At 43.1% G+C, this 22,962-nt stretch overlaps 1 protein-coding gene across 1 annotated transcript in view; it reads right to left on the bottom strand.

Annotated features, from left to right (window-relative positions):
* KNDC1 (kinase non-catalytic C-lobe domain containing 1) overlaps positions 1-22,962 on the bottom strand; it is a 238,237-nt gene that overhangs the window by 70,225 nt on the left and 145,050 nt on the right. The window contains exons 17-21 of the mRNA XM_073596077.1: positions 16,469-16,872; positions 14,977-15,070; positions 11,996-12,093; positions 10,660-10,859; positions 3,565-3,678 (exon numbers count right to left, since the gene is read on the bottom strand). Of these exons, the coding sequence (XP_073452178.1) occupies positions 3,565-3,678; positions 10,660-10,859; positions 11,996-12,093; positions 14,977-15,070; positions 16,469-16,872 (910 nt within the window). The remainder of the gene's footprint in view (positions 1-3,564; positions 3,679-10,659; positions 10,860-11,995; positions 12,094-14,976; positions 15,071-16,468; positions 16,873-22,962) is intronic.

A 22,962-nucleotide genomic window follows, 5' to 3' on the forward strand; every position in this document is an offset into this window, starting at 1 on the left:
CTCAAGAGTGAATAAATTCAGTTCCACTAATCTTTCCTCATAGCTGAGCCCCTCCATGCCTCTTATGAGTTTGGTTGCCCTTCTCTGCACTTTCTCCAGCTCCCCGATATCCTTTTTTGAGAACTGGTGCCCAAAACTGAACTGCATATTCCAGATGAGGTCTTAAAAATATGTGAAAGTCTCTTCCAAAATGTTTCTCAATGGGGAATGGATGTTGAAACACCCTGTGAGGGATCTTCAATATTCAAAGGACACCGTGAATCCACCACCACATAAATTGAAGGCTTATCAGCTAACAAGCTGTTAGAGCTTGTGGCTAATACCCAGCCAGGGCCTTATAATCCTCCCGATACCTCCAGAGGCTAGCGAGCCGAACGTTCCTGAAGACTTGATATGTATCCAGCAGTCAGATGAGCAGCCATGAACATAATCTCGGTGAGTGAGTTAAGCCCAAAATTATGGCCGTTAACTTTAGTGTCCTCTTGCTAGTCTGTTTCTGAAGTGACTTTCACATATTTTTATTTTTTATTTTCTACATCATCTTTTTTGCTATATTTTTGGGTCACTTACCATATCATATTTTCTTGGTTCACCCATGTGTTTATTGGTTGCCTTGTCACTTTTTCATGTCTCACTGGGTTTATTATATTTCACTGCATTTGTATTTTTGATCACTCTTTATCGGCTCAATAATGTAGGGTTTTTAGTATATTTGCTAATCAATTCACAGTTTTTTTTTTTTTTACCAGATCTTTCATATTTGTTTATCTATTCATTATTAGCGCAGCTTCTTTTTTGTTCTTTATCTATTTGGTGTGTATTTCACTTTTGAGTTGCAGCTTTTTTAGTTGGTTTACCAGCGCAGTTTTTCTTTTTAATATTATGTTAAACATAACCTATCAATTATTTTGTCTCTAGGGCTACCAATTTGACAGCATTACCAGACACCCCAATAATCTGTGGCCTAGACCTTAAAGTGGAACTTTCGTCAGAAAATTAAAGTCCTGCTAGATCACTTCAGGTTGGCCCCTTTTGAAGGTAAAGCCATGTAAAACATTAAAAATAAGTGTCTGTACTGTTTAAAGTCCATTAATACACTGTCTCACCCTGCTCTCAACATGCTCAGTTGCTCTCTGTTTTCAGGGACTGTGCCGAATTTGTAGAGGCTGATCTGCTGACAGCCCAAAGATTTTACTGCTGTACAGGGGCTCTGGCAAAAAAAAACAGTAATAATGCTGGGGGCAGTTTACAGCACACACCAACTTTAAATATTAAATATTAATGTGGAAAGTTGTTATGGGTAAAGTTCCACTTTAAGGAGTCAGTTAGAGCTATGACCTGTTGCCTTCCCCACCACTGTCAGTTATACAAGAGAAGCACAGCTCTTAAAGAGGTTGTAAACCTCTGACATGAAATATGAACAAAGCATATCCCTCTATAATGTGTATTTGTCTCAATCCAGAGCACTAAGTGTCAATTCTGTCTGCTGCTTCATTCCTCTGCTATCAGAATGAATCACTTCTTACAAGTTTTCCTGACACCAAAGGAAAAAAGGTGACAGGGAAGGGAGCTCCAGCTGATTGACAGCCGCATCTCTGTTCCTGTGTTAAGGGGGGTGTGTCCCTTTCCTTCAATCAGCTTTCAAAGCTTTCCTCACTGAGCTTTGCAGAGTGTAGTTTTAGCTTTTCAGCTCTCTGTCCCCTTTTTTTCCTGACAGCTCAGACAAGGCTTAAAAATTCTGGACTTTGAACCTAGTAGAGAAGAGAAGATGCAGCTAGACAGGTACAACTTATGTAGGAGGATTTGTTTCATCTCTGTATCACCTAAAGGTCAGCCAATTCACTAGGTAGATATATGTATGGATTTACAACCACTTTCATTTTGTTTAATTCCTCCACATAAATGTAACAGTTAGGGACATCGAAACTATACACCAAAGTGTATATTCACAAAAGGGCTGTCTATCTGAAATCACCTTCTATAATTACAAAGATTATGTGCCTGAATTCTTTAACTGATCATAAAAAAAAAAATCTACACTAGTTTAGATCTGCTCATCATTAGTAGGGAAATGCAGACACGCAAGGTTTTGTGTCAGTCTTCCACACAGAACTGTACAAAACTGCAGATTTCAAAGGAGTGCATTGGTAGAAGATAGCAAATGCTATATCGGAGCAAAAAAATTATTATGAAATTCAAAAGCTAGTCTGACCAGTCAAGGAGCCCACAAGTTTTTTTTTTAACCGCCAGCTACATGGATAACTAGAGTGAACCCCAAAATTGGGATCTAGCTGTAATTCTTAAGCTTTGGTTACTTTGTATAAACAGAAGAAAGAGAGAAAGGCGCTACTACCTAAGTGTGGCATTTATTAAAACATATTGGTAAAATGAAAAACTCACATTTGAAAGACATCAAGCCCTTCTTCAGACCGGTGCGACTTTGACAGTTCCAAATCGCATGACTAGTCGCACCCCATTGCTGGCAATGGAACTGTACACATTGCAGTGATTATAAAAAGGTTCCTACACCACTTTTTACTGATTTCATTGCAACTTGCATGGACTTCTGTTAAATGAAGTCGCAAGCCGCAATGAAATTGGCAGTGTAAATCTCACTGATGTGCGGCTTTGAAATCGTGCTGAAGTAGCGTGATTTCAAAGCCGTACCAGTGTGAACCAGGGCTAAAAAGTGTATCAATAGGTCTCCAGCAGATGGCAATCTTTTAGGTGGTCGGTGGTGAGCAAGCCCCTCAGTGTGGATATGATGTAAGGTGCTTGGAACCAAGAAGTTAACCAGGGGAACACCAGGAAGAGCCAGCAAAGTGTACTAAATGTGTATATCACATGGATGAGAAACACTGGACAGCAGGGAAGTGTTGTAAGCCCACAAAATGGCTGTGATGATGTCATGTGTGGTGTCAATGGGCGTGGTTATGCATTTCGGGGTGCGGCCCCATTGTCAAACCTGGTTCCAAGCACTTTAAATTATATCCACACGGAGGGGTTTGCTCACCATCAACCACTGGTCCTAGAAGGTTGTCACCTGCTGGAGATTTATTGATACACTTTAATGTCTTTCAAATGTGAGTGCATATTTATTATTTTTCATTTTACCAATATGTTTTAATAAATGCTATATTTAGTGGCACTTTTCTCTCCTCCTTTTTTCTGTTTATACATGGTTTGCTGGTGGGAGCCTCCTCAGATCCTGCTTGGAAGAGAGACTGCTGATGTGAATTTCATGCCACAGTGTTTTTTATGGACCTTTCTCAAGGACTAAAAAGACTCCTTTCATTCGTTTATCATTTCTTGCATGTGTGGTTTTTTTTTTGGGCAGTTGCATCAGTGCCCTTCTTTTTTTGCATTTGGGTACGTTTAGGGTGCCAGTGCCCTTTACAGATAATTTTTTTTTAGCTTTGGCTACCTGGCTGCTGGTATTTGTCCAGTCCGTTGCTATGTACAAAATTATGATTTTTCCGTTCTGCCACAAAATTTCAAAATGAAAATGAGTTATGTTTTCAAAGAACACGGCATTGGGTGGTGTAGCATATATTTCATTATTACCTTGGCACTGTGTTATTAATCCCATCAATAAGGAACTGCAGCAAATCTTCCTGGGAACAGAAATATCGGAAAGTGTAGAGCAACTGCTGCACATACCCATCCAGAACAGCATTTCTGTAATACAATGATATACATGAACACTTCAAAAAGTGTATACAATGCTAGCAGGTATGTTACTGATTTTCAATGACAGCTATGACATTTAGGCCTCTTTCACACGGGGCAGATCAGTCATGATCCGCCCCGTGAACATCCGCTTGCTCAGCGGGGATAGCTCCGCCGATCCCCGCTGAGCAGGAAGATGACAGGTGCATCGCTGCACACTGTGCAGCGACGGACCTGTCAGAGCGCCGCTCTCCCCTATGGGGGATCGGATGATGACGGTCCGTAGTGTCCGTCGTCACCCGATCCGATCCGAAAACGGAGGAAAAAGTAGGTTTTTCCTCCGTTACACTTTTCGGATCGGAGCGGGTCGGATGTCAGCGGACATGTCACCACTGACATCCGACGCTCCATAGGGATGACTGTATGTCCGTTTTTCATCCGAAAACGGATGGATGAAAAACGGACATACGGATCATCCGTGTGAAAGAGGCCTTACTCAGTGAGTGCATCAGTGTGGAGGCATACAGAAGGGGGTTTGGGAAGGTCACTTTTTACTTTAGGAAGAACAGTGTTACACTGGGTACACATGATCCGAATATCAGCCGGTTTAGCAGGAACCAGCCAACATTCAGACAGTGTGTACAGCTGCCTGTGCAAGAGAAGCCAGTCCAATGACCAGTTTTTGTCGAAGGAACATGCTGGAAAACCAGCATCTGACCAGCAGCTGATCAGCGCTTGCAGCTAATGGCTATGAATGCTGATAAGTGTGTTCTGGCGGAGAGGTAGCTCCCCTGTCAGAACACAATACCTCAGCGGTGGAGATCGTTGTACTAACATTGCATAATTAGTACAGCGACCTCTCCGTTTTTTTTTTTCGTTCAGCCCACTGGGTACCAGGCTTTAGGCTTCTTGCACATGGGCCAAATATGCCTCTTTACAGCCTCATTTACCTGGCAGGTGATACCGATGGTACATACGCTGACGTGTGAGACTAACAGTCTTACCTCTCTGTCCAGATCATGCACATTCTGTATTGACCTGTGTGCCATATTATGGCTGGAATTGATACAAACCTTCATAGAACTAGAAAGGCAACACCAGTGGCAAGCTGCATCACAAAATACATATCTATGTGCAACTGGCCTTACAGCTAAATCCAGAAACAATAATTGAATATATTGCAGATTACCAGTACTTGGATGTAATGGTTTCCATTTACATTTTTCCCCTTTATTTCATCCAGTGATCCTACCAAAAACACACTTCTTGTCCCAGGATGACAATGCTTACTCACTGCACAGGTAGTAGTACTGTGACTCTGAGTACTGTGAGTTGTGTTCTGATAGGGGGCGCCCCCACCCCCCCAGAACACATCGGTCAGCGCCCTCAGCCATTAGCTGAGAGCACTGATCGGATGCGGATCGGCAGACCTTTTCTGGTCATGCCCCTTCGACAGACTGCCGTACACAGGGGCCAAATGTCAGCCAGTTTCTATTAAACAGGCCGATATGGCCCCATATTCGGCCCATGTGTATGGGACTTTAGCCCTTTCTTCTGCATAATGGAGATGAGATGTCTCTAGTCCACAAAGATAGCTGAAAACCATGTAACCGATAAGCATGTAGCACAGGCAGTTAGCATAGCAGGTATTTTTTTCTCTTTTTTGAATAGATCTAACAGGAAAAAAAAACTTTCTTTGGCATATTTATCAGACTTAGAGAACCAAGGAAGAGAAGTTCATTCTAATGCCCTGTACACACGGTTGGATTTTCCGACAGAAAATGTGTGATAGGACCTTGTTGTCAGAAATTCCGACCGTGTGTGGGCTCCATCACACATTTTCCATTGGAATATCCGACACACAAAGCTTGAGAGCTTGCTATAAAATTTTCCGACAACAAAATCCGTTGTCAGAAATTCCGATCGCGTGTACACAAATCCGACGCACAAAGTGCCATGCATGCTCAGAATAAATTAAGAGACGAAAGCTATTGGCTACTGCCCCATTTATAGTCCCGACGTGCGTGTTTTACGTCAACGCGTTTAGAACGATTGGATTTTCCGACAACTTTGTGTGACCGTGTGTATGCAAGACAAGTTTGAGCCAACATCCATCGGAAAAAATCCATGGATTTTGTTGTCGGAATGTCCGATCAATGTCTGACCATGTGTACAGGGCATTAGGGTTTACAACAAACCTTTAAAAGGCTAATCACCTTCTGGATGGAGTGATCTTACATGTTTCACCCGTGTTTAGGGAACATGTTCCAGCTCTTGTCGCCAGTTCACCCGATCCCCTCCCCCTCAGTGTTAAAGCGGAAGGGGGGGGGGGGGGGGATCCTCTCCCTTGCCCTCCCTCTGTCCACACAGCTGCGTCATTCATTCACAGTTTTCTCTTAACGAATGAACTACAAGTACTGAAAGCAGAAGTTCAGGTGGAGATAGAAAGCAGGAGGTCTTGGGAGGAGTAAAGAGGATGGTTTGGGTTATTTTTTGGCACCAAGGCCCCTTTCACACCTGAGAAATTTTCAGCTTGAAGCTCTAAAACGCTCAACAAGCCAAATCCCATTCATTTCAATGGCCCTTGTTCACATATGAGAGTTCCTTCACCTGGCAACAAACGCCTGTCCCTCAAAAACGTACATGAGCTTCTTTTTTGGCAGATTACAAGCACTTTTGGCCCCATAGACTTCATCAGAAATGCATGACTTGAGCGCTATACTAGCGTTTGTTGCATGTTTTCTGCTCAAACAGCAGCTCTCCACCCCGAAGTCAGACTCTGAGATTACACCTATCATCCTGGCCTGAAGGGAGCGACTGATAGTTGTGCATTGATCTTGATGGAAAAGTCAGGAGAGGAGCAGGCAAGGTGGAAATATTCTGAGCGCAATTATGGAAAGACCAAGTTTAAATAAGTGATGTGACATCCATACGTCAGTTAGTAAATTACTGATGAACAAGGACACTGATGGGGTGAGCAGAGGAGTAGGATTTGGGTGTTGTGAGCATAGAAATGGTATTGGAAGCCAAGGAAGGCTATGAGCTGACCCAGGAAGGAGGTGAAGATAGAGAATAGAAATGGTCAGAGGGTGCAACCTTTGAGAACCCCTACGGAAAGAGGAAGAGGAAAGAAGTAGGCAGAGTGACATTGAAGGTCGGCTGAGATAGGTAGAATTAGAGTCAGCAAAGAGCAGAGTCTTGGAGGTCAAGGGAGTCGAGTTTTTAAGAAGTGGTTGGTCAACTGTGTTGAAGGCATCAGAAAAGCCTAATAGTAGTATACAGATAGTAGGTCATTAGTGAGTTTTAGGGGACCAATTTTGGTGGAATGTCACTGAAACGGGTCAAGAATGTTATGAGTATGGTGGTAGCAAGCCAGGCTTTCTTGGAGTATGGAGGTAAACAGGAGAAAAGAGATGGGTCTCCGAGGGAAGTATTGAATGTGAGGGTAGACATGGCATGTCAGGTTGTGGGTATACTTGGACAGTGGAGATCTCATCACAAATAGCTTCAATCTGGTTTTTGAAATGATTGCCAAACTCACAGGCATTAAGTGAGTTAGTGGGTAGAAGCAGTGGAGAACAAAGTAGAGAGTTAAAGGTAGAAAACAGTTTATGAGGACTGGAAAAGAGGGTGTTATTGAGAGTGCTGAACCAGGTCTACTTGGCAAAGTGAAAGAATGAATTGTATTTTTGGATGGCAGATTTATACAGGGTGAAGTGTTGCCGGGAAGTTTACTAGTGCAGCTAGGTCTTTTGAATGATCGGGTGTCATCTGTTTGCCAAGGCTGTAGGGGTCAGGGCATGATTCTGTGTGTAGTGAGGGGAGCAAGTGTGTCCAGGAAGGATGAGTGTGAACTGTTGTAGAAAAAAATGGCTGGGTCAGGGCAGGACAGGGATGTCATAGATGTAGTCTGTTGCAGAATAGAGAAGGTTTAACGTAGCAAAGCTTTTTACAGTAACTGTCAGTTGGAGAGATAGGAGGTTGAAAACAGGGAGAGTATGAAGCTAAGGAAGTTGAGATCGGAAAGAGGGGGAAAAGGAGAAAAAGGAGTGTTGGGAGAGGTTGCAAGGAGTGCAGAGGTGATAGAATACAAAGTCAGGGATGTTGCCATCAGAGTGAGTATAAGTGCTCCTATTTTGTTAGGGTCAAATGGGAGTTGAAAGGTAACTGGAGTGTTAGGATTAACAGGGATGTTGACGTTGCCAAGACTGATTGTGGGTATTTTAGAGGAGAGAAAGGGTAGCCTGGCAGAGAAGTTATTAGGGAGGTTTGATACCAGTCCAGGAGGCCGATAGATCACAGCAATCTTCAGAAAAGACAAAAGAGACCAATTTGGTGAGTTTCAAAAAAGGAGAGGGGGACTGAGGGAGGTGAGGGAAGAATGACCCTTAAATGTGCTTTGTGGGGATAGAAGGATTCCAACTCCACCTCCCTTTTGTCTCCTGGATTTGGGCGAGTCCAGTAAACGCCACCATGAAAGAGGGAAGCAGGAGAGTCAGAGTCCTAAAGCCAGATTTCAGTTACAGCAAGTGGGTTAAAGGAGTTAAAAGGTCAAGGACAGATGTGAGCTTACAGGCAGAGTGGCCATTTCAGAGTGCACATGAGGGGGGGGGGGGGGCTGGTTCTGGGAAGAAAGGGAAGACAAACTAGTGTGTGGATTGTGATTCGTGCCAAAGGAAGGGGGGGGGGGTTATACCCCAGGAGTTAGGAGAAGCAGAAGGGTGAGGGAAGTAATATAGGAGTGTGGTTTATATGAAGGCACATGCCCCAGTGGCCTGGATGTTTCGGTCAGCATGTAGGTTCAGAAGTAGCAGCAGGTGACAAGTGCGGTAATAAGGAGAGGGCAGGTGTGAGGGTGATATAAAAGGTATTACAGAGATAAAACCTAAGGGTCACAGAAATCTAAAGTTTCATCTAAACTCAGGAACACCTTTAAAGAGCAAGGGAAGCCACCCTAAAACACGAAGTTTGTTATTCTCAGAATTATGGGCTGGATATATAGGGGAAAAAATGTCTGAAAGAAAATTAATGCAGCTACCTTATATTAGGAAGCTGCAATAAATTACTTGGTTTTGATCTGCTTTAATTACTACCTATTGCTGAGCAGCCATGGGGTATTGTCCTAATGCTTTGCTGTTTTCACATCTGAAAGACCTGCTGTGAACAGTTTCTAGTCATGTCTGGATTATCTATAAATGGCTGTCACTTCTCACATAATGGGGAAATATGTATTCCACTGATCATTCATGATATAGAATGTTCTGAAGCCCCATTTTTTGTTGAATCCAAGTTTGTTTTTATGTGGCTCCTGCTTCCTGTTGTCAAGTCCCCAAAACTGCTGTACAGCTGGGCACTGTGGGGTGATTGGCACTGCTCACATAAAAAAAATCCTTCAGAAATGGTTTCCTTGCAGCTATACCACATGAAAGCAACATCTGGAAATACGGTTGTCTGAATGGAGTTTTTGAAATCCTTGAAGCAAAGGCACGTCTTTTTTTTTTCTCAGCAGAGCAACTGAAAAATTGTACAGTAAAGAATACACAACACAGATGATCTGTAGAGGGGTTACACTTTTAACTGCTTCAGCACCTGAGTACCTCTTATGGACTAGAGCAATATCTACATTTCAGCTATGGGCCGGTTTATTCTTCAAAAACATTGTCTTAACATTCTTAAAATAACAAAAGTAATACATATATTATTTTATTTACTAACTGATCTATAAGCAAAAAGACATAAAACCCTAACAAAAAAAAAAAAAAAAAAAATTGAAATAATCAATTAGATCTTGGTCTTCAGTGAGCAGAGAGTCGTGGGCTCTCTGTTCTACCCCAGTGTTCCTCAACCTTTTTCCAGTCGGAACACCCCTGAAAAGTATTTTCAGTCTTGAGGCACCCCTGTCCAAGGCTTGGTTCACGTTACAGTGTGTCACGGAACACGCGCAAAATCGCACTCGTTCCTGACACATAGACAAATGCTCTGCTCTTTAGGGGTGCCATTCATTCCTTATGGTACCCCACACATTGGCAAAGATGGGGTGCTTTTGGTGGGGTGCAATTTCCAAAAAAGGGTCGGGGACTTCTTTCCCAGCATTTCTGTGGGTAGGGAAACCTATTGAAATGAATGGGCTGCCCTACATGCAGCACGTAGCCACACTGATGTGAACCAAGGGCTTGTTCACATGTCAGGTTGGAGGGGTGGTAAAACCACATGGTTGAGCTGTTTTTACACCCCCCCCCCCCAACTTCTCCCCCTTTAGCTGTAGAGGTAGCAGCTGGGGGTGTACACATGCTGTGGCTGCAGCTGGAGGTGAATAGGGCTGCACTGCAACCACCCGGCAAAATGCCTGAAGGTAAAAAAAAACCTTGAGACTTTATAACCACTTTAATAACCAAATAAGATGCATTTGGTTTGGTCTTTGTGAAATGTACAAAAAGTAACCTACGTAAGACAAAGCTGAATAAAAAGGAGATAAAGATCATACTTCTCAATCAAATAACAATATAAAAGGCCATTTCAAACTGCACCTGATTTGCTAGTACAGGCCCAGACCTTTGTCTTTAGAAACTGCTGTCCTTAAAACTTTTCTGGCTTCCAGCAATTATAGACTGCACAAAAAAGTCCCTGTTATCTGTAAATTAAATTCAGTTATCTTTCATTGCTTCTGGAACTGTGAAAATGCAATTTGTGTATTTGTATTCCAGATTCATAAAGACTTGTTAATTGGATACAGAGTGTTCCCTGGTACCTGAGACTGTAACTGGATCAGTAACATGCATGAACAAACAGCAGTAAAATGTCCCTAGAAATATTCAACATGTGTATAAGTGAAACAAAATTAGAACATGATGGATGGGCAACAAAGCACTTTTGTCAGATTAGGCATCCATTGCATGCATCTTTCAAAATGGACTCTAAAAGACTCCAACATGATTTCTGTATTTATAACTAAAACAATTAAAAATATTTCATTTGTAACGTAAAGCAGACCTGCAGTAGAGGTAAGCAAGCAATCCAAGAGGTGTTCCAGCTTGTAAATTTTTGGATGTATTGTCCCGGCTATGGCCTCTGTCATTATATATTAGAAGAAAGGCGTCATCCTCTGAAGAGCTCAGTGACTTCTGCCTTGCAAGGTCTGCCACTGAAGGAAGGTCACGTGGCTCAACTCCCCACTGTTCTGCATAAGAAACCTTCATGTAAAAAGAAGATGTTTAGATCCATGATTGATAACCACAATTTAACATTAAGGATCTCAGTGTCGGAATTTTTTCCAACAGTCCATAAATCACAAACGATTTGGTGGATTTATCATTGTGAAAACCACCAAACAGAAAAAAAACAGTTATTTAAAATATCTTTTAATTTAATAGTAGGATGCTAGGAAAGGGGGAAAGCCTGGAGCTAGGTAGGAACTCTACTATTGTCAATGGTGGAATATGATCCTTGGTTGCTTAGGGTCCTATTCAACTGCCCACTGGGACACTCAGGAGGGAACAAGCTGTTTATAGGTGAGGTGCATGATAATTGGTGAAAGATCTCGGAGTGATCAAGGACTGCCTCTCAATCCTTGGAAAAATATCTGCCTGAATAGAACAGGCCTATGAGGGATTGCTGGTTTCTAGGCCGTACCAACTTGCTCCTGAACCCTACAGAAAATTCTCCCCCTGACAAATATACTGTATATAAATACACTCAAACACTTATTGCGTGATCCAAATTTGCAACTTATTTGCTTCAATAATTCACCTAGAAAACCTTTGCAAGCAAAGCATCTAGAATGACACCCTCCTTATTTTTACCACAGTCCACCTGTATATGGAATATCAGTCTTAGGTGAACTGAACCTTTAAATTGGAACTAAAGTCTTCAGTAAAAAAAACTGCAGGCAGGCAGGCTCTTTATTGCAGAAGGGACACACGCTGTCTCTTCTGGAATAAAATAAACTTGCCTGCCTGTTGGCAGCTATCTGTAGAATGAACACTAAGCTACGCATGCATAGCTCAGTTTACATTCTGCCTGTGCGCCAGAATGACTGTAATCCTGTGCATGTGCAGGAATGATGTCATCCTGCACTGGTCATTCAAGTTGCTTGAACGCCAACCCAGAGAAGAAGCCAAGGAGAAGATGCCGGGGAGGAATCTCAGACCACTTAAGCAGAGGTAAGTATTGCAGACTTTAGTTCCACTTTAAGGGAGAGTATAATTGACCTTAGTCAAATGTGAAAATTAATTAAATGAAATGCATTTTCCAGAGTGTAAATCAAACAATGCCCAGGGGCTGGAAAATGAAACTCACATTTTATACACAGATATCAAAACCTGATTACCTGGAGTAATTTTTTGGCCAGTTCCAAGAATTGCACCTTTGACTTCATTTCTTCTGAATGACCTTTAAGCTTGAGTAACAATTCCTTTGCATCAGAACCTGCCGAAGAAAAAAAAATTATACCATTATTTCTTAAGTCTGCACTCACATAAGAGCAGGGTACATTTCTTCTGATTTTAAAGTTTTTTTTTTTTTTTTTGGGGGGGGGGGGGTGGTGGCTTCTTTTGTTTTTAAAATTGTTTTTGCATGTGTATCAAGCTTCAGATCTATGCTTCCTGGGCTAGACAAGGGAGGAGGCAAGAGTTCTTCAGGTGTAAAATTTAGCAAAAACACAAATTTGCAGTTGCACCCACAGAAGTCTATAGGGCCAGCAATGCCTAAATACACTAACAGAAAAAGCTCATAGTCAAGTAGGGAAATGAGCAGAAAAACACTCAAGTGTGAATGGGTGCTAAATCTGTCCTGGAGTTCCACAGACAGTGCACGTAGCCAGACATGGCGGAGTGCTTAAAGTGACTGTAAACCTTACGCTTTTTTAAAATAAAAATAACAAACATGTTATACTTACCCGCTCTGTGCCCGATCTGTACCTGATCCTCTTGTTCTGGGGTTCTCTGCCAGCGCTCCAAGCCCCTCCTCTTCATCGGGTGCCCCCACGGAAAGACGTTATTTGGCTGTTATTTATCACCTGATAAATAACAGCCAAGGCCACTCAGATCTTTAGATTTTACTTCTAATGTCCACCAACTAAAAATCATCCATGCAAACATCTTTCTTGGAGGAATATAATAGCCACTTTAACATCCTAAAACTTCTATCTTATTCCTAAGTTTGGGCACAGACAGGAAGATCTTTCACTGAGACTGACAAGATGGAAGATGTGTCCACATCTGCAATACTCAGATGCAGCGCACATGCAGTAAAAGGTTTCTTTGGAAATTCCTGAATGCATTCTTTATTACTGGTTTAAAAAGTAGAGGAATTCTGTAAACTATGGTCAGAAAAAGGCAGACTGAGGGCAAAAGACTAGTTAGCAGCGTTGCCTGTGATATCCATGCAGCTGATCTTTTCTCATAACAGACTTACCAAGTCCTGTTCTGCACTGTTTGGATCTGAGATTAAAGTGCCATATTAAAAGTATTTTGACAGCAACTGCACAGGAAAGTTGTAGCATCTGCAACTAGCTGTTGAAAGACTCTTTACTCCTCCTGCCAAAATACTGTTTAACTCATATCTACTGTTTTATCAAGCATACATCATTATCTATCTTTGCTCCCTGATATAAGGGGCATTTTTGAGGTTGCAAAATGCACTTGTTGCATATTTGTCCTAATTCCTATTGGATATATATTTGGATAATTAATTCCTGGTTTGGTTCTTTAATTCCAGTTTCATTCAGACGCAAACAATGGAAACTGTGAAAAGCCTTTGGTGTGGAAAGGCCAGCCAGGAATCCAAATACTTTGCCAAATGCCACTGCAAATTCCCATATCAATACGATAACCCTAGAGTTTCAGAGGCAATCTTCCTCCTTTGCCATGTATGGAGGAGGCCATCTTGGTAGAGGCAGGGCTTTGCTTCCTCATGTCAGAACTTCCAGCAAGGAGAAATGAGCAACACATAGGTGACATCACCTAATTTTATACCAGTCAGTCAGCAGTGCATTTAAGTAGTATTAAACCCTTATGTTTAAAGCTTTTTCAGCTGTTGATTTAATCACTTAAGGATGCAATTTCTTTATCTTTCAGTCCTGGCTTATTATTTTACCAGTTTAAGCTGGTGCCATGACCACTGCCCAGGGTTTCCTGCTTCAGGGTCCCTCTTTTCTCTTGCAACATCCTATGGGGTCATGCTTGCATGCAGAGACTAGAGCAGTGTCTTTCTACATTGTATGCATCAAAAGAAACACACAGCCCCATAGCATAGCAAGACACTCCCTTGATCCTCCAAGCCAACAGATAGGCTAGAGACTGCATTGTCCACTGTTAACTCTCACTTTCTTGCGAAGACAAAATGTTTGCAGAAGTAGTGCTACCACAGCAGGAGCCAGTGTTCTATCGAGAAGTCCCTCCCGTCCCCACTCCAACTGATATGTTGATCAGCTTGCAAAACGTAAACACAGCGCATGTGCAGATTGGAGGCAGTATTCGACGGGCAGTATTCAAAGCTATGCCATCAGCGGAGGGAGACCGTACTTGTCTGATTGTGCCACGCTATTGCGGGGTGGGTTTTCCGTGTGCTGAAGGGCGGGTTTTCTATGTTGCAGGTCAGGTTTGGTGTGTTGAATGGTGGGTTTTGGCTGTGTATAAGGATGGGTTGCAACACACTAAACCCACCCTTCAATGCACCCACAATCGGCTCCGCAACAGCGAGCCTCAAACCGCCAATTATGTTCCCCCGCTGTTTGCATAGCGTCGGATAATGCCTCCGATGATCTGCGCATGCGCTGTATTGACGTCACTCCAGCTGATCAACATATCAACTGGAGTGACGTTTGTTACTGAGCATGCGCTGACCCATCAGGGGAATTTTTCAATGGAAGTCATTTCTCGATAGAACCCCGGCAAGTTGTAGACTGTAAGTGCTGGGCTAAAGCGGAGTACAAACGGATCAAAATTTGGCCAGTTCAGCAGGGACTGGCCGAAATTTGATCTGCGTGTACCCTCCCTTTTCAACAGAAGCAGATCATTAGATTTCTAGAGGTTTCTTATAACATAGCAACTCTTCATTATTTGATGTTCAGGTCTACTTTAATTAAAACCCCACATGAGCCGATTGTTACATCATCTGCATGTTATCAAGCATATACCAATGAATTCCACATGCACAGCCTCTTCCCCACCCTTGTGACATGCAGCAGAAACAATGAAGATGTAAACCATAATAATCTACCTATCTATCTGTTCTGGGTGCAGAACCTTCAGTTCTCAGTTTCCTTGGGCAGATACTGTGAATTACCACAGTCAACAAACCTCCTTTTACCTTTATTTCTCCTTCCCTTCTGCATCAGATTCTGGTAGAGCTTAATGGTTTTCCTGTAATTCTTTGTTTCAATCATAAGCTGCTGTTCAAGTTCCTGGGGATAAACAGAAATAAAATATGTTCCAGTTTTAAGCATAAAGCAGTGTTATCTTTTAATATGGCTGTATGGGTCATACTCCCTGAAAAAAAAAAAAAAAAAAAAACGTTTTACTGTATGCAGTTTAGACCTGAAACAAGCATGCTGGCAGAAACCTGGTATTTTTAGGCTAGAAATTCAGCGATGGCAGCCCCTTATGTTTTTATCCCAGCACAGAGTTCCCAACTCTGCCCACCTTTTAGGAAATTTTGCTGGGTTCTCACAGTTACAACTGCTCTCCGTGTTTTACTTTAAATTTTATGTATACCACATTTTTTAATTTTTAGTTAGTTTTTTAGGCTTTGGATAAGGTAGAGAAGAATTAAAACGAAATTCTGGCAAAAACAAAAAAATACCCTTGCACTGCAAGGGTTAACTGGTCACTTAGGCCTAGGGTACCAGGAAAATTTTTTTTATTTGCCCATTTACTTCTCTGGCAGCTTGTATTTAATTCTACCCACTGAAGCTCCAGATTATAGGCAGTCCTTATGTGTTCCTCCATACAATGCAGGGCTATTGGCTTTGCATTGTACTTGATGACATCAGAGTCATTGCAACTGACAGAGCTCTTGGAATTAGAGGCTGCAATGGTCGGTATTATAGCATAGATGTAGCAAATGGGAGCGAGGGATTAGCCAAGTAAATGTCCAGTTAACTGGCACCCCAATCATAAATGAGCAGCGAACCCTTTTGCAGTGCTGAGGAGCTGAACTGCAAAGGAAATTATTTAGTTTTTTTTCTGGAGTTCAGTTTTTTTGCTGTCTGATCTGTTGTGGGGAATTCCCTTTACATCCTGTCCTCAAGACACAAAAGAAAATGAGAGAAAATCCCCCCAATTCCCCAGGGACATTCCCATCTTAGAGAGCCATCATAGAAATAGGTGCCCCATTGCAGAATTCACCTTCACCTTTTTCTTTCGTACCAAATCTAATTATTTTGGATTTACCCTCGTTTTCAGAACTGGGTACAAATGTTGACCTAGACACACAGAGAAGTGAATCTCCCTAATGGAGACACAGATAGCAATACGAATCTGAGAAGGGTTCTAACCCCGTATACATGCATACAATTTAGAAAAAATTAAGTTGAAGAAGTGAGAGACCCTTGTAAATGCTCCTGCAGAGAGATCGTTTTGCTGTATTCCCCAGAAATATGAAAAGTCAAGAGGTAAATCAACCAAGCCAAAAGGAAGTATCAATGAAAATACTAGAAAGTGCAATAATTATAACATGCAATAAGCCCCATTGGAAAAAATACATCATACAGTATTTAAATTTTTTATGCCAAAACATGATATAAACATGAACAGCACTGTTAGCATTATGAATACCAGTTATGGCATTTACAATATCTTACCAGCCGTTTGGGTTCTATGCTCTTGGGACATTTATCTTTCTGCCTCCCAAGTATGCTGACGTAATGCTGGACATCAGGATCAAACAATTCAGACCCATAAAATGCACTGGACCAGCCTGAGCCACACTTGTACACCTCGGACAGAGCGACGGACATGTTCTCCCGCTGATTCAACAATGACGACTCATTGGCATCTTCATTCTCTTCGGTGAAATCGGGACTCACACACAAACTGTTACAATCAGAGAACACTCTGTACATAAATTCCTCTTCATTTTCTGCTGCCGCTCGGGGGCTTTGTGGTTGTTGATCCTTTTCAGTGGTCTGTGGTTGGAAATCAGTCATATCTGTCTCATCAAATGAAGTGTGAGTCTCTGTGCCAGTCGCCACCTGCGTCTCAGAACCTTTAAGGGCAAGACGGAAAGGTCATGTGTAGGAGATATCATACTGTGTATGCTTGAAAGGCCCAAAATGCCACTAAATGACACATTAAACAATAATCACTGAGATTCTTAACATGTCAAAATATGAAACAAGCTTTTTAAAAGGGAAAGAATATTCTTATTGTTTTTAGATTTACAGTAGATGGAAAAGATCAGCTTGATGTAAATAATCTGATAAGCATGTATTAAAGAGGAACTTAAAAGAGAAGTATGGGAATCCGTTTTTTTTGTAGAATCATACTTACAGTATGTCACAAAAGTGAGTACAACCCTCACATTTTTGTAGATATTTTATTATATCTTTATATGTGACAACACTGAAGAAATTACACTTTGCTACAATGTAAAGTAGTGAGTGTACAGCTGGTATAACAGTGTAAATTTGCTGTCCCCTCAAAATAATTCAACACACAGCCATTAATGTCCAAACCACTGGCAACAAACGTGAGCACACCCCTAAGTGAAAATGTCCAAATTGGATCCAATCAGCCATTTTCCCTCCACGGTGTCATGTGACTCATTAGTGCTACAAGGTCTCAGGTGTGAGTGGGGAGCAGGTGTGTTAAATTTGGTGTTATCGCTCTCACTCTCTCATACTGGTCACTGGAAGTTCAACATGGCACCTCATGGCAAAGAACTCTCTGAGGATCTGAAAAAAAGAATTGTTGCTCTACATAAAGACTGCAGAGGTTGAAGGGGGTGGGTGGGTCAGTCTGTCAGTGCTCAGACCATACGCTACACACTGCATGAAATTGGTCTGCAAGGCTGTTGTCCCAGAAGGAAGCTTCTTCTAAAGATTATGCACAAGAAAGCCCGCAAACAGTTTGCTGAAGACAAGCAGACTAAGGACATGAATTACTGGAACCATGTCCTGTGGTCTGATGAGACCAAGATAAACTTATTTGGTTCAGATGGTGTCAGGCGTGTGTGGTGGCAACCAGGTGAGGAGTACAAAGACAAGTGTGTCTTGCCTGCAGTCAAGCATGGTGATGGAAGTGTCATGGTCTGGGGCTGCACGAATGCTGCCAGCACTGGGGAGCTACAATTCATTGAGGGAACCATGAATGCCAACATGTACTGTGACATACTGAAGCCGAAAATGATCCCCTCCCTTCAGAGACTGGGCCGCAGGGCAGTATACTAACATGATAACGACCCCTTCAAGATGACCACTGCTTTGCTAAAGAAGCTGTCGGTAAAGGTGATGGACTGGCCAAGCATGTCTCTAGACTTAAACCCTATTGAGCATCTGTGGGGCATCCTCAAACGGAAGGTGAAAGAGCAAAAGGTCTCTAACATCCACCATCTCCGTGATGTCGTCATGGAGTGGAGTGGAAGAGGACTCCAGTGGCAACCTGTGAAGCTCTGGTGAGCTCCATGCCCAAGAGGGTTAAGGTAGTGCTGGAAAATAATGGTGGCCACACAAAAACTTGACACTTTGGGCCCAATTTGGACAATTTCACTTAGGAGTGTACTCACTTTTTTTGCCAGTGGTTTAGACATTAATGGCGGTGTGTTGAGTTATTTTGAAGGGACAGCAAATGTACACTGTTATACAAGCTGTACACTCACTACTTTACATTGTAGCAAAGTGTCATTTCTTCAGTGTTGTCACATGAAAAGATATAATAAAATATTTACAAAAATGTGAGTGGTGTACTTACTTTTGTGAGATACTGTACCTAGCCGGATGCAGCATCGGACCGATGCTGCATCAGTCCCCCTCCGGCTTTAACACTGAGAACCGAGTAATCAAACACCGCCGATTGCTTGGTTCTCACAGCTTCTTGAACAGAGAGCTGGTTACTGCCAGTCATCGCCTCTATGCTCTGCCCCCCCCCCCCCCATGCTCAATGAAGCGCTAGGCTGTGGAGGGGGCGGGATCGGACGGCTCAGGCTCTCAGTGGCTCACTGAGAGCCTGAGCCGGTTGCCAGTCCAGGCATGTAGGCAAATGCCGACCATATGGTCGTAATATTTCCTGAGTCTGGACCGACTGTGTGACGTCAGCATACAGTGGACTTCAGCCCGATTTCAGAAGAACGAACTGCACTCCTGTGATCCATAGGAGAAGTACAGCTAAATGAGATTTCTCTTTCAGTCCAGCAGACTAAACAGTAGTTATTCATAGATTTCCTATCCACAATAAAAAGCACAGATTTACGAATTGCCCATTGCCAGGGGCGTTGCTAGGTCTACAAAAGATCTGGGGCTAGAGCCCATAGCAACGTAGTAAAGAAAGTCATACGCTTGGGCGGGCATACACATGTATATAATATATGTTTGTGTGTATATATCCCCAGAGAGCCCCCCCTTACATCAGGGTCCCCAGGGAGCCTCTCCTACATTAGGATCCCCAGAGAGCCTCCCCCTTGCATCAGGGTTCCCAGAGAGCCTCCCCCTTGCATCAAGGTTCCCAGAGAGCCTCCCCCTTGCATCAAGGTTCCCAGAGAGCCTCCCCCTTGCATCAAGGTTCCCAGAGAGCCTCCGACTTAAATCAGGGTTCCCAGAGAGCCCCCCCTTAAATCAGGGTCCCCAGGGAGCCCCCCTACATTAGGATCCCCAGACAGCCTCCCCCTTGCATCAAAGTTCCCAGAGAGCCTCCCCCTTAAATCAGGGTCCCCAGAGAGCCTCCAACCTAAATCAGGGTCCCCAGAGAGCCCCCGCTTAAATCAGGGTCCCCAGAGAGCCCCCTTTGCATCAGGGTCCCCAGAGAGCCCCCTTTGCATCAGGGTCCCCAGAGAGCCCCCTTTGCATCAGGGTCCCCAGAGAGCCTAGCCCTTAAATCAGGGTCCCCAGAGAGCCTTCCCCTTAAATCAGGGTCCCCAGAGAGCCTCCCCCTTAAATCAGGGTCCCCAGGGAGCCTCCCCCTTAAATCAGGGTCCCCAGAGAGCCTACCCATGCATCAGGGTCCCCAGAGGGCCCCCCACTTACATCAGGGTCCCCAGAGAGCCTCCCCTCCCCTTGGGGACCCCTGCAGAGACTCAGGGCTATGGGCCCGAGATTCGAGGCTATAGCCTCAAAAGCCACCCCCTAGCGACGCCACTGCCCATTGCCAACTATTGTATTCTGACCCGCAGCTGTCAGATTACCTGAACAGTTACTGCATCTGATTGTTTGCAATTGCAGTTCAGCCGGCGTATTCAGAATCAAAGTTCGTCGAGCCAGGGGGGGCAGGACCACCCACTGCTCAAATTTCGAGCCGCGTATGGCAGAGACATAGCAGAAGAAAATCTACCTTTACTTTAGTGGCTAATACACAAACTACATTTAATATAATACAAAAATTAACCAGTATGTAAAAGTCTGACATGAAAGTTCTAACTTTAAAGCGGTTGTAAACCCTTACATATACCCAGTGAAATGACTGGCCTCAGGTCATATGTAGAGATAAAACAAAAATTTCCTACATCAGTTGTATCTGTTTATCGGCATTTTTTTCTTCTCTCTCACCTATTTAAAGTCCAGAATTTATAAAGCTTATCTGAAGTGTCAAAAAACAGGGGGAGGAGCACTGAAATTACACACTGCATAGCTCAGTGAGGAGAGCTCTCAAAGATGATTAGAAAGAAGGGACGCACCACCTCCCCCCCTTCACACAGCACTCAGGAACAGAGCTGAGGCTGTCAATCACAGGCTGTGTTCTGGAGCTCTTACCTGTGTCACCTTTTTCTCTTGGTGTCAGGAATACTTGTCAGAAGTGCCTCATGCAGACAGCAGAGGAATAAGGCAGCAGACAGAAATTATACTTCGTGCTTTGAATTGAGACAAGTACACATTATAGAGGGATATCTTTTGTTCAGATTTCAATCTCATGTTTGAGGTTTACAACCATCCTAAAGCTCCATTAACGCTTCATTTTTCACTACTTGAATGATTCAGGATGCATGAGCAGTAATAAATATGAGCAGATTTTTTTCCCCCACACTATTTTGCTGCAATAAGGGATCAAATGCCCTGTGACAGGAGGCAACCCGACGGTCAGATACAATGATCAACAGTCTCCAGTGGTTTTAAGACGCCCACTGTCTGACTGGCTGCTCTCACTGTTCAGCCAACAAATTTCTATCTGCCTCCTTCGACTGTTAAATTGGAGGATGTCGGGCAGAGTGGTACCAATAGGTCCACTCCCAGAGGTTTTCAATGAACCAGCTGAAATTTGATTAGAGATGTAAAATTTTCTGAAATTTTGAAGCCATAAGAATAAAAATGGTTTTTTTTCCCCCTTTTTTTTTTCCGGAAAAAAATTGAAAAAAGCAATTTAGTGTGGAGTAGTTTTACAAATTGAAAGTCCTTTTGTTACACTGGGAAGGTGAAATGCAGTCTATATAAATGTATTATGCTTGAAATAAAAACTACAGCTCATTCAGTAAATAAACTAAACTTGCTTTTTAAAAATGTATTAATTCTTGCACATAGAATAACAAGGACTGTATATGATAAGAACATTTCACCTACACATGAGAACAGGTAACCACCCCTTTTTTCCTCATAATAATTTAAAAGCTTCCGACCAATAGACATTTTCAGTTATTGACAATGCTGATCAAGAAGCATATATTGCTCTTGCAAGAGCTTGATGAATGTTCTGATTTTCAGGTGTCATTTATCTACAAAATGAAGGTATTGTGTCGTTTTGGGAGGCTGTGGTTTGTAACACTTCCTTACTTGAAGATGCTGCTTGTGAAGAAACACTTTGTGATGATCCAGAAGCAGCAGGGAGTGTTTCTGTAATGAAAGCTACTTGCACTTTCATTATGATCCTCTTCATTTCATTCCATAAAGTATTTTTTAATGTTTTATGGCACCTCTGGCATGCAAGGAAGTAGCATTTAGAAAAGAATATTTCTTCTCACAATGGGGGAGATTTACAAAAACTGGAGAGTGGTGCAGATCTGCATAGAACCAATCAGCGTCCAGGTTTTATTTTCAAAGCCAGTGCTGTCTCAATGAGTGGGCACACCTGGGCACCGCCCAGGGGCCCCAGCTGCATGGGGGGCCCCTGCACTTTCCCCAAAGCAGCTGGTCCTTGAGTCCACGCTGCCTCAAAATTGGGGGCCCCATGATGGCACTGAGAGTGATAGATACACAGGGGAGGCAGGCTGGCAGTGGTCCAGTGCTGGAGATGGGCACATAGCCAAAAGTTTACATGCACTGTATCTCCACTGGAAAAGGGGGTACTACATGGATGAAATAATGGTGCTGGGGATATCAAGGGTGTATGGGGGAAAACAATGCTGAGGGGGGATCTGGGGTGTATAGGGGGTAGCAATGCTTTGGGTTACTTGGGTGGCTATAGTGCTAGAGTTATCAGGGATGTAGAGAGGCCACAGTGAAGGGGGTATCAGGGATGTAGTGGGGTCACAATACAAGGGGTATCTTATGGTATATGGTAACAGTGCTGGGGGGATATCTGGAGTGTAGAGGGGTCAGAGTGCTGGGGGGGGGTATTTGGGGTGTAGAGGGGTCAGAGTTCTGGGGGGGATATCTGGGGAGTAGAGGGGTCAGAGTGCTAGGGGATATCTAGGGTGTAGAGGGGCCATAGTGCTGGGGAGGCATCAATCTAGCAGATATATTTTATGCACAGGACAGCTTTGTAACTTTATGTATGTAGTATTTTCCCATTGTTCCTTTTCTGTACAAAATGATTGTTCATGTAGTTAAAACGGAGCTCCACCCAAAAGGGGAAGCTCCGCTTGTCTGCCTCCTATCTAATTTGATGTCCGTTTACCTGCACTGTCTCCATTTGTAGGGGCCCCAGAGCAATACTTTGCCCAGGGGCCCATGATGCTATTAAGACAGCCTTGGTCAAGGCTTATTTGAACAAGCTGGGTACCATGCACAGCTGCACCAGATTCTGAGTGCTCCAGTTTTAGCAATTCTCCCCCAATATTTGCAGCTTTGCCCTCAGCAGAAATTGCACTGTGGAAAGGTTTCCAAACACTAAATGTTGGTCTCACCATTTTACTGAGAGGAAGAAAAGTAAAACCAATTTACTGACCAGGCTATAGGTAAACATTATGCTGTGATGGTGGAGAACATTGACAGGAATC

The sequence above is a fragment of the Aquarana catesbeiana genome, linkage group LG08 (assembly GCF_042186555.1).
Source record: "Aquarana catesbeiana isolate 2022-GZ linkage group LG08, ASM4218655v1, whole genome shotgun sequence".
NCBI lineage: Eukaryota > Metazoa > Chordata > Amphibia > Anura > Ranidae > Aquarana > Aquarana catesbeiana.